This window comes from Merops nubicus, unplaced genomic scaffold, assembly GCF_000691845.1.
Source record: "Merops nubicus isolate BGI_N331 unplaced genomic scaffold, ASM69184v1 scaffold13493, whole genome shotgun sequence".
Taxonomy (NCBI): domain Eukaryota; kingdom Metazoa; phylum Chordata; class Aves; order Coraciiformes; family Meropidae; genus Merops; species Merops nubicus.
Genome location: NW_008599643.1, coordinates 1 through 9,552, shown reverse-complemented (window position 1 = coordinate 9,552; position 9,552 = coordinate 1). Strand labels below are relative to the sequence as shown.

Genomic DNA, 9,552 nt, shown 5'->3' with positions numbered 1-9,552 from the left:
ACAGGCTGAGGACGCTGTTGTTGAGGTCCGGCGGCGTCTTGCCTTCCTTCTTGTAGGAGGACTTGTCCTCCTTGCTCTCCTTGGGGAGGTAGAAGGAGTAGCGTACCCGAGGAGGGGTCATCTTCCCCACGGAGAGTACCTCCAAAGTCAGAGGTTCCTGGATGGGCTTGAAGGCTTGGAGGCTCTCGACGGCGGTGCCGGTGCCGCTGTACCGCAGGACGCTGCCCTTCACCATCAGGTCCCTCTCCACGGCCGAGAGCAGGTACTTGCCCTGCCCGTTCTTCAGGGCCAGGTAGTTGTCGTCGCTGATGAGCCCTTTGTAGCCTCGCTGCCTGATGTCGATGTTGGAGGCGCCCGCGGGGATGACCACCACAAAGTTGTAGCCGTGCCTGGAAGAGAAGAGCAGGCAGAGCAGGCCGTCAGGCAGGGTGACATCCCACTATGACATGGCCTCAGCCTGAAGCTCTGCAGCTACAGCCTTGAGATCTTCCCACCCCTAGTGTTCTCTCCTCCTTGCCAGCTCCTCCCTACACCGAGTGTCATCTCGGCTGAGGTTATGCAGGTATGAGGTGCTTCAGCTCCTCTGGCTCAGCAGCACAGATGTAGCTCCATCAGCAGAAGCTGACACTACGTTAAATGTGTTCTGCTTCTCCTTCAGAGCTTGCCCAGGTCTCCATCCAGTGATGTACACTAGCACCAGGTGAGTTTTCTCAGGATGGACTTAGCCCCCACCACCATCTCTATAACCTTCCTGCACCCACTCCAGAAAGCAGAGCTGGGAGAGGGGAAGTGCACATGGTCACCCAACACTTACATGGGTTTGGTGAACAAGCCCGAGACCTTCTTGCAGCTCTTGTTGTCTCCTCCACAGACACTGCATTTGTCAAACTTCTTCTTGGAGCCCAGCTTCCCATCGCAGCCCGCTTTGATGCATTTCCCCTGCACGCAGACCGAGGTGGAGTCTGGGGAGCAAGGGGTGCCATCCACAACCTGCAGGAGGGTGAGGAAAACAAGCCACTGCATTTCCCTGTGGCACCCCACAAACCTCCCCAGCTGTGGCCATTCAACCCAGGGCCACCAGAATCCACCCAACATGTGCCAAAGAGATCTTAGCAGGTACTGAGCAGGTACTGTGCCACCTTTCCTTCATGCTCTGCTTCGCAGTCAGGCTTTTTAGGGTCTCTGAGAAGAGCTGTCTGGGACTAGATCCCTTTTCTTCTCCATCCTCATCATTTTCTACCCTTTCTGTTGCATCAGTGTAAAGGGGAGGGGCTGCACTGGGGACACAGCTCACACCACTCTGCTCAGTTCCATGTCTGGCTGCCTGCCCAACACACACATCACTTCCCCAGCACACTAATTATCATTCTCTATTTCAGGACTACAGGCATATGCCAGAAGCACCTTCACAAACCCAGAGGAAGACCCTCCATGGACCAACTCCAGCCTTGAAGTCAGTAAGTGGACACATATATGCTGCTCCATATCAGCCTGGTGGATTTTCCTCCTCAACAACCTCATCTAACACCACTTGCCCACCAGGCAAAGAAAATTTGTTCAACTCCAGGCATGCTGGAGTCATCCTACAGCCCAGATGCTGACCCTGGGTGGGGGGTCTCTCACCAACCTTGGGTGCCAGCACGTAGAAGTAGCCAGTGCCATTAGCCCGGCAGATGAGCTTGCATTTATCCCGGGGTGAGACACCAGAGTATTTGGGGACCCAGGAGATGGAGGCAGTGAGGCGGTTGGTGCTGTGGCTGTAGCCGTTGAAAGCCTCACACTGCTCCTCACGGAAGCTCTTCCCTGGCACTGGAAAAGAAAGGGGATGTGGGTGGGAGTGGGGAGCAGCCCACACCCAGCTGGTTCCAGAGGGTTGTTATAGGTGGTGCACACAGAGCCAGGCGAGCTCCAGCCCTTACCTGCAGCAGAGCAGGGCTCCAGGTTGCAGGAGCGGTACTTGACGCGGATGCCCTCGCAGTAGGAGCCCCCGTTGGCAGGCACAGGGTTGGTGCACTCCCTCTTGGCCAGCTGCACCCCGCCGCCGCACGTCCGCGAGCACTGCCCGTAGGGCGCCCACTTTGCCCAGCCCCCATCCACCTGTTGGGATGAGGTGGGGTGAGATGCTGCACCCCCTTTGCTGCTGGCTCCATCCTGAGCCGGGGTTCTCCAGACTCGGAGCCATCTCGGCACTGGTGAGGCCACATCTCAAATCTGGGGTTCAGTTTTGGGGCCCTCACTCCAAGAAGGACTTTGAGGGGCTGGAGCAGGTCCAGAGAAGGGCAATGAAGCTGGGGAAGGGTCTAGATCACAAGTCTGGGGAGGAGCAGCTGAGGGAACTGGGGTTGTTTAGCCTGGAGAAAAGGAGGCTCGGGAAACCTTCACACTCTCACCTCCTTGAAAGGAGGTTGGAGCTGGGGCAGGTGTCAGTCTCTTTTCCTAAGGAACAAGTGACAGGACAAGAGGAAATGGCCTCAGGTTGCACCTGGAGGGATTTAGGTTGGGTATTAGGGAAAATGTCTTCCCTGCAAGAGTTCCCAAGCCCTGAAACAGAGTGCCCAGGAGCAGCAGTGGATTCCCCATCCCTGGAGGAATTTAAAAGCTGTGGAGATGTGGTTCTGAGGGACGTGGTTTAGTGGTGACCTGGCAGTGCTGGGTTAGCAATTGGACTTGATGATCTTAAGTTTCTTCCTACCAAAACAATTCTAAGATTCTATCCCTTTGCAAGCAAAACCTCTGCCCTCCAAACCTGCCCAGGGCTGGATAGAGCAGAGCAGCAGCATCCCTCCTTGAGAAATATGCAATACCCAAGGGACTTCCACCCCTTTCCACCAGGTCTCCAGCACCAAGAGGTGGGGGATTGCTCAGTCAGCACCATGCTAAAAACCCAGAGTGACCCGACGGGAAGTTCTTAGGGCTGGAGGTGCAAGTACTCACCCTGTACTTACTGATGTTATGCCTCTCAACGCAGGCACCCTTCAGGCAGAAACGTCCTTCACCACAGCTGGTGCCATCTGCCCAAGGGAAGTGCCGTGTCTGGCACACTATCTGCCCACGGGCCTTGCCCGTGCACCAGAGCTTGGCACAGTACTGCATGTAGGGGCAAGGCTTGGAGCCCACGCCAAAGGCCAGCTCGCATTGCTGGTTCAGGCTGTAGCTTGTTCCTGGCAGGTCTTCGGGCAGTGGGATGGGTTTGGCAGGCTGGTCCAGCAAGCAGTCTCCTGTGGGAGTGGGAATGGGGTGATCTACAGAGTCCTCAGGAGGTTGTATGGACCAGTGTGGGGAAGGAGAGCATCATTGTGGGGAGGTGAGGGGTGGCTGATGATGATTACTATCCCAACAGGACCAGGTGATGCCATTGAGGTCACCTGCATCCCAGACCCAAGTGACTCTATTTCCTGGTTGGAACAGGTACAGAGGAGGGCTACAAAAATGATGCAAGCCCTGGAAGCCCTCTGCTGTGAGGCAAGGCTGAGAGAGTTTGGGTTGTTCAGCCTGGAAAAGAGAAGGCTCCAGAGACACCTTCCTGCAGCCTTTCAGTACTTAAAAGGGGCCTGTCAGAAAGATGGGGACAGACTTTTTAGCAGGGCCTATTGTGACAGGACAAGGGGCAATTATTTTAAACTAAAAGAGGGGTGATTTTGACTAGAGAGAAGAAATTTTTTAGGCTGAGAGTGGTGAGACAATGGTCCGGGTTGCCCAGAGAGGTGATTGACGCCCCATCCCTGGAACCATTCCAGGTCAGGTTGGATGTGGCTCTGAGCAGCCTGATCTAGCTGCAGATGTCCCTGCTCCATGCAGGGGGGTCTGACTAGATGATCTTGAAAGGTCTCTTCTAACCTAAACCAGTCTATGATTCTATAATTGGTGTCACTGGCTAGAGCCATGCTGGCAGCCTCAGGGCAGACATCACTGCTGGGGTCACCTTGGCACTGAGGAAGCTCATCTGGTGTAGAAACACCACCCAACTCCCTATTTCCTTCTGACTTTGTTCACAGAAGAACAAGAGCTGCTCTACAGTCCATCAGCCTCTCCTGCTAACCAGCCCCAGGGACAGCTCCTGCTCCTATGGGGCAGGGACACAGGTAAGAGGGCAAGGGGTGCAGGAGGGCTCACCATGGCCGCTGTCAAGGAAATCGGTGATGATGGCAGCACTGCAGGCTGACCAGGGGTTGGCACGGTCAATCTGGATGAGGGTGGGGGACATCATGTGATTGGTCTTCAGCCGGCCAAAGACCTCCTCGCAGGCCTTCACGTTGTCATGGGGCATGTTGAAAACATGGCCTGGGGGGAAAATAAGGGAAAGCAGTGTGAATAACTCCACCTGACATGCAGAGCAGCTTCTTGCAAGGGGGGAAACCGAGGCACAGAATGGGGCAGACCCTTACAGGGACTGCAATTTCCGTGAGCAGCCCAGGAGACAGCTGGGGAAGGACAATGCTCATGCATGCCCTGGTGCAGACCAGGAACTTGGAGAAGCAGGAAGAATACTTCAGCATTCACCCCCCTCCCTCCTCTTCCTCCCTCTGAGCATAGCAAGTGTCTCCAGAGGCTGGTGTCCCCTCTGCCTGTTGTTTCAGGACTCCTGAATCCTGGAAACCAAGCTGAGGTAGCAACCACAACAGCAAAGCCTTTTGCTTTCTCAGCAAAAGAGAGAACCCAGTTCAGGAGGATTTCATGCTCCAAGGTGGAGTTTTCCCATCACCGGAACCCAATTATTGTCTCATCTTCCGGAGCCTGAAACCAGGGTTATTTTGAACTGTGCCAGCTCCTGGCATTCCGGAGGGGAAGAGGAAGAGGAAAGCAGGGAGCCTTACCCAGCTCGTGGGCGGTGGTGAAAGCCGAGGGCAGCCCGTCGTCCTCGATGACGGAGCAGCTGCGTTTGGGGTCACACATGGTGCCCACATCTGCCATCCCCAGCGTGTCACAGGTGGTGGCACCACACAGGTCCTGTGAGGCATGGAGGCAAGGGGTTAGTCCAGCACAGGCATCCTAGTTCTCCATCCACACCCCATCCCCAGTACCTCACAGGGAGCTGATCCCAGGCTGCTGGGGAGGGGAGGAAGCCCAAAGGGATGGGGAGGCAGGAAACCTCACCCTGACCTCCCAGACTGGGCTGCAACAATACATTTGCATTTAACCCTGTCACTGGAGATGCTTTTTGTGTGTAGTATCCTGCCGTGCTTCAGTGGCAGCTTTTCCCACACAAACATCTCCTCCAACCAGGATGGGGCTGGCTTTAGCATGGAATAGTCAGCCTGGCTCCCTTCTTCAGTGTGAGCTCAAGGACCAGACCCAGACAGGTGGACAGAAAGACACCTGGCCTTGCACTCACAGCTGACCTGTTTCTTAACCTCATTTCTCAAATTCTTCCTAGGAAAAAGCCCTTGGACTAGGTCCAGAAGTTCCCAAAGCTGAGGGAAGTGTTCCTGTCTCTCCAAGTAGAGCTGTCCCTCAGGGAGCAAGCAATCCCAGCTGATTAAAGAAGGATCCAGCCCAGCCTTCCACCCTCAACTCAAGGACAGCTAGACTCCACGTAGATGCAGCTGGGGCAGAGGATGAGGTCTCATTGTAAGTGGATCTGCCCTTCTTTGGGATCCAAAGGTGCTTGTGCAAATAAAAAGCCCATCTGAAGATGCACTGCTGCTGCAGCCTGGCAGTAGCCTTGTCCTCACGTGCCCCCTTCCCCTGCTGGGGTCCGTCAGTGGGTTGGGAGGGTTGGAGCATCATCCCCATCCCTCACCACGCTGGGAGCTGCTGGGGAGGCCATGCAGGAGGCAGGGAGCTGCTTTCCACATGAAAAGAAAACGTAAGGGACTCGCCGGGCGCTCCCAGGCTATAAATAAGTGTGATTCATGCTCAGCACTCGCCCAGCCAAAGCGCCTGGGTTGCTCGAAATCTCACATGAGCTGCTCTGCCAACATTTCCAACGAGCTTTCCAAGCTGAAGGCATTCCCGTGCAGGCAGGTTCAGCCATGGGTAAATAACAGTCCCGATGACTTCAGAGAGTCCTGGCCAGGGCTGAGATGGCTTTAACAGGAGACCTGTGGCTACGAAGGCTGGAGGCACAGATGAGACTGTGATCTCTGAAGTGGAGAAACGCCTGGGTCTGGGCTGGCTGGTGGAAAACCCTGTTGTACAACGGGGTTCAGCTCTCCACTCTGCAATAGCTTTCCTTGTCAGCCAGGACCTCGATGTGTCCCCGATCCCACTGTGAACTGATGCTGGCAGGGACAAGCAGGTGGCAGCATCGTGTCCCTGCTGGCATTGCCACCACTGGTGAGCACGGTGTGACTAAATGGGGCTGGCAAACCTGGGCAAGGGTGCCCACCCCAAAAAGCCACTGACAGCCAGTATCATCACCATGCAGAGCTACCCCAGGGCTGCAGCTTGGCCAAACCCCCCTGCCTGTTCTCTCCCCTGGGGCCGTCCCAGCGCTGGGGCTTTGGGGGTGGAGGTGGAGTGTGGAGACAGAGCACCCCAGGGAAGAGGCGGCCGCTGGCAGCTCGCTGCTCTTTGAAGAGTTGCTGTTTCCTCACTGGCTCAGTGAGCTTTTGGCTCCCAGCCCAACACCTGCACTGACACACTGACCCACTTCTTGCTCTGAACCACGCCTGCCCCGGCTGTGGGGATACATGAGCAGGCAGCTCTTCTTAACGGGGCTTTCCCTCGCCCCCCAGCCACAGCCTCCTAGGGACACCCCACTTTGAAAAGATGCACATCTCTGTGCTCTAATGAGGAGGCCTGACCCCCCGAAACACCTCCTCCAGCCTTGCCAGGGATCCAGCCTGCTCAGGAAGAGAGGCAATGCAAGGATGGAGCTATGGAGGTGAGGAGAGAGAAGTGCAAGAGATTTCAGGTGGGAAAGCAGCATGCAAAGGGCCAGCATCACCAATATCCTGTGCTGCCAGCCCAAACACAAGGAGAACGCCGGGTGCCCCAAGGGGCTGCGAGCAACCTTCTAGATGAACCACCAGGACTCTCCTGCCAGCCTGACCTTCACCTGTGGGCACTTCTAAGGCTTTTCTTCATCCCCTTGTGAACTTCTCAGAGTGTTCTGCAGGTCAGTTGGGGATGCACCTTGTAGCTAGTGCTTTAATTTGCCAACTCAGAGACCAGGTCATAGGCACCCTCCCTGCTACAGAGGCTTCCCATGTGTGTCCAAATCAAAAAAGCAAAAAGCTGAGCTTTGAGCTATGGAGCACGGTTTTCCAAATTCCTGCACAGCATCTGCTGCACTCTAGGCTGCAGGCAGATGTTCCTTGGTGTGATGTCCCTTCGGTTTTACAGCAGGCCAAAGATGTTCAGCAAACCTTTGCTGGTAGGACATCAAGGTTCAGGGTGAGTGGGAAGTGTGGCCAAGCCCTTCACTGTGGTGTGTGATGTGATTTCCAAAAGGCTGGAGTGAAGCTGAAGGCTGGATGCTCTGCAGGACCTTCAAACAAGCACCAACTCAGGTAGCAAGGTAAAGCCTGAGCAGGACCGAGTTCCCCAAAGGCAAATCCACAGTCCAGCACAACTGAAGTTGGGAGGGAGCAAAGCCGAGCAGGAGGAGACAGCCCCATCCATCAGCAACTCGTTGACACAAGGGGAAACTGCCTATCAAGCGGGTTCGAGATGAAATTTAAGTCGGGGGCTTATGTAACAGCTTTTTGGCAGGGAGATAAGCTCCGGGGTGTCAGGGGACCACAGATGGATGCACTCAAGGAAGGCAGATGTCTCCTTGATAGTGTGCCTTTGCACTGAGCTTGCCTTGGGATTTCAGGAATGGATGGTTTAGCAATATGTAAAAAATGCAGCCCAGCCATGACCTGCAGCTTTCCTACCACCGGGACCGAATCCGTCCCACCTGTGGCTCCAGTGACCCCACCAGAGACAGAGCTGGCTCGTCCCCACAGGGATGTCAGCAGCTCCTCCTCCTCGCAGGCAGGAACTGCTCCAGCAGGACTTACAGCACAGCCCCTGCCCAGGGTGGGGAAAACAAGGATGGGTGGGATGAGGTCCCACACACCCTGCATGGCACTGTTCCCACTCCAGGCCATCATCAGCCTGCACTGGGCCCAGGTTAGGGGCAGCTGGATGTGATATCCTTCCCACCCACGAGTGCTTGAGCTGGAAAGATGCTTTGGGAATGGTGTGCCTGCTCTTCAGGGGAATTCCTGACTTGTCCCTAATCCAAAAACACCTGACCAGGGATAGGGGAGGAGAAAATGCAAGTTGCTCTACTTGGCAAAGCTTGCCAGGATAAAATGTGACTGTCCCCATCAAGCCAGGCTCATCCTTCTCCTTCACAATCTAGGGGTGCAGGCTGGAACACTCCAGCCAGGCACCGCCCCCATGCCAGCGCTGAGACAGGACCACAGGGCAGAGGAGGAGCATGTGGGAGGAGGCTCTGGGAGCAGGGTCACCCACTTTATCAGGGTGGGAAGACGCAGAAGCGCATCTTGGGGCAGCAATGACCCCACACCCCACATGAGTAGCTTGCAGAGCCCTTGCCAAAGGGGAGCAAAAGGCAGCTGGGCAAAGCCCATCTACAAGCCCACGGCAGTGGTGGGAGAGACTTTTGCCTCTCCCTCCTGCAAGGGCTACAAGTGCTGGCTGGATCTGCTGTGCTTTTCTTCCAGCCCTGAACTGGGTCCATGCAGAGCAGCCAGCACGCAGAGGAGAGGTCCAGGTTCTCAGGAGGACCTCGCACATGAGTCAGAGGAAGCAGGGAGAGGTTTTTTTCTTGGCAGGTGGCACTGAGAGCTCTTCCCAGCAAGGGAGGGGGAAGCGGGGGCCACACTCCTCCTCTTCTGGGCTCAGACCCCACAGTTTGGGGTGCGCCAGAGATCCCGGGCACTGGGTGCTGAGGGTTCTTCCAGGAGCTAGGGGATGGAGTGGCAGGTTCTGCCCGTGGGGACAACCTGTCTTTGCATACCTCCTGGCCACACTCACCCTTGGCAGGGCTTTCTTCAGGCTGCTGGCCAAAGCCTGCCCAGAGGACAGCAAGGGTTGGCTTAAGCAGGGTTGCTCCACACCTCTGCTTTCCCCACCCCAGCATCTGTGAGTGCAGAGTCCCTTGGGAAAGGGGCATTGGCCGCAACCTCCTCCAGCGTGGACCAGAGGTGGGGCACAGGTTGTGGGAGACATTAGCATGGTGTAGGGCTCCTTGAAATAGGAGACAGCCCCTCCAGGTCATCCCCCCTGCACCCACCTGCTTGGTGAAGAGGATGGCGGTGTCCCAGTACTCGGGGTGCTTGTCGCTGACCTTGTTCCACTTCTTCTGCCAGGCACAGAAGTTGCGAAGGGTGAGGGCAGCATTGCCAGTGACCTTGGGCCCCTTGTCGTCCTGCCCGATGAGGAGGAACTTGACCACAGAGATCTGGATGGGGTTTCGGATGCTGGGGTGCTTGTAGAGGCGGGCGGCCGTGGCCATCAGGGTGAGCAGGTAGTGCTGGAGGTCGTCCCCGTGGAACTTCACCATCGACTCGTCGGCCACCACCAAGGTCTCCACGTAACGGGGGACCGAGGCAAAGCGCTTGGCCCGACCCCCTTTCCCCCCTCCACGTCCCC

At 56.2% G+C, this 9,552-nt stretch overlaps 1 protein-coding gene across 1 annotated transcript; it reads right to left on the bottom strand.

The window, feature by feature from the left end:
- Positions 1-6: 6 nt before the first annotated feature.
- ADAMTS15 (ADAM metallopeptidase with thrombospondin type 1 motif, 15) lies at positions 7-9,529 on the bottom strand (the record flags this gene model as incomplete). The annotated part of the gene is made up of 8 exons (XM_008937467.1): positions 7-389; positions 815-990; positions 1,628-1,809; positions 1,920-2,097; positions 2,935-3,218; positions 4,114-4,281; positions 4,815-4,947; positions 9,194-9,529. Coding segments are annotated over 8 exons (1,840 nt in total), but the record flags the coding sequence as incomplete, so codon positions are not given.
- Positions 9,530-9,552: the final 23 nt, after the last annotated feature.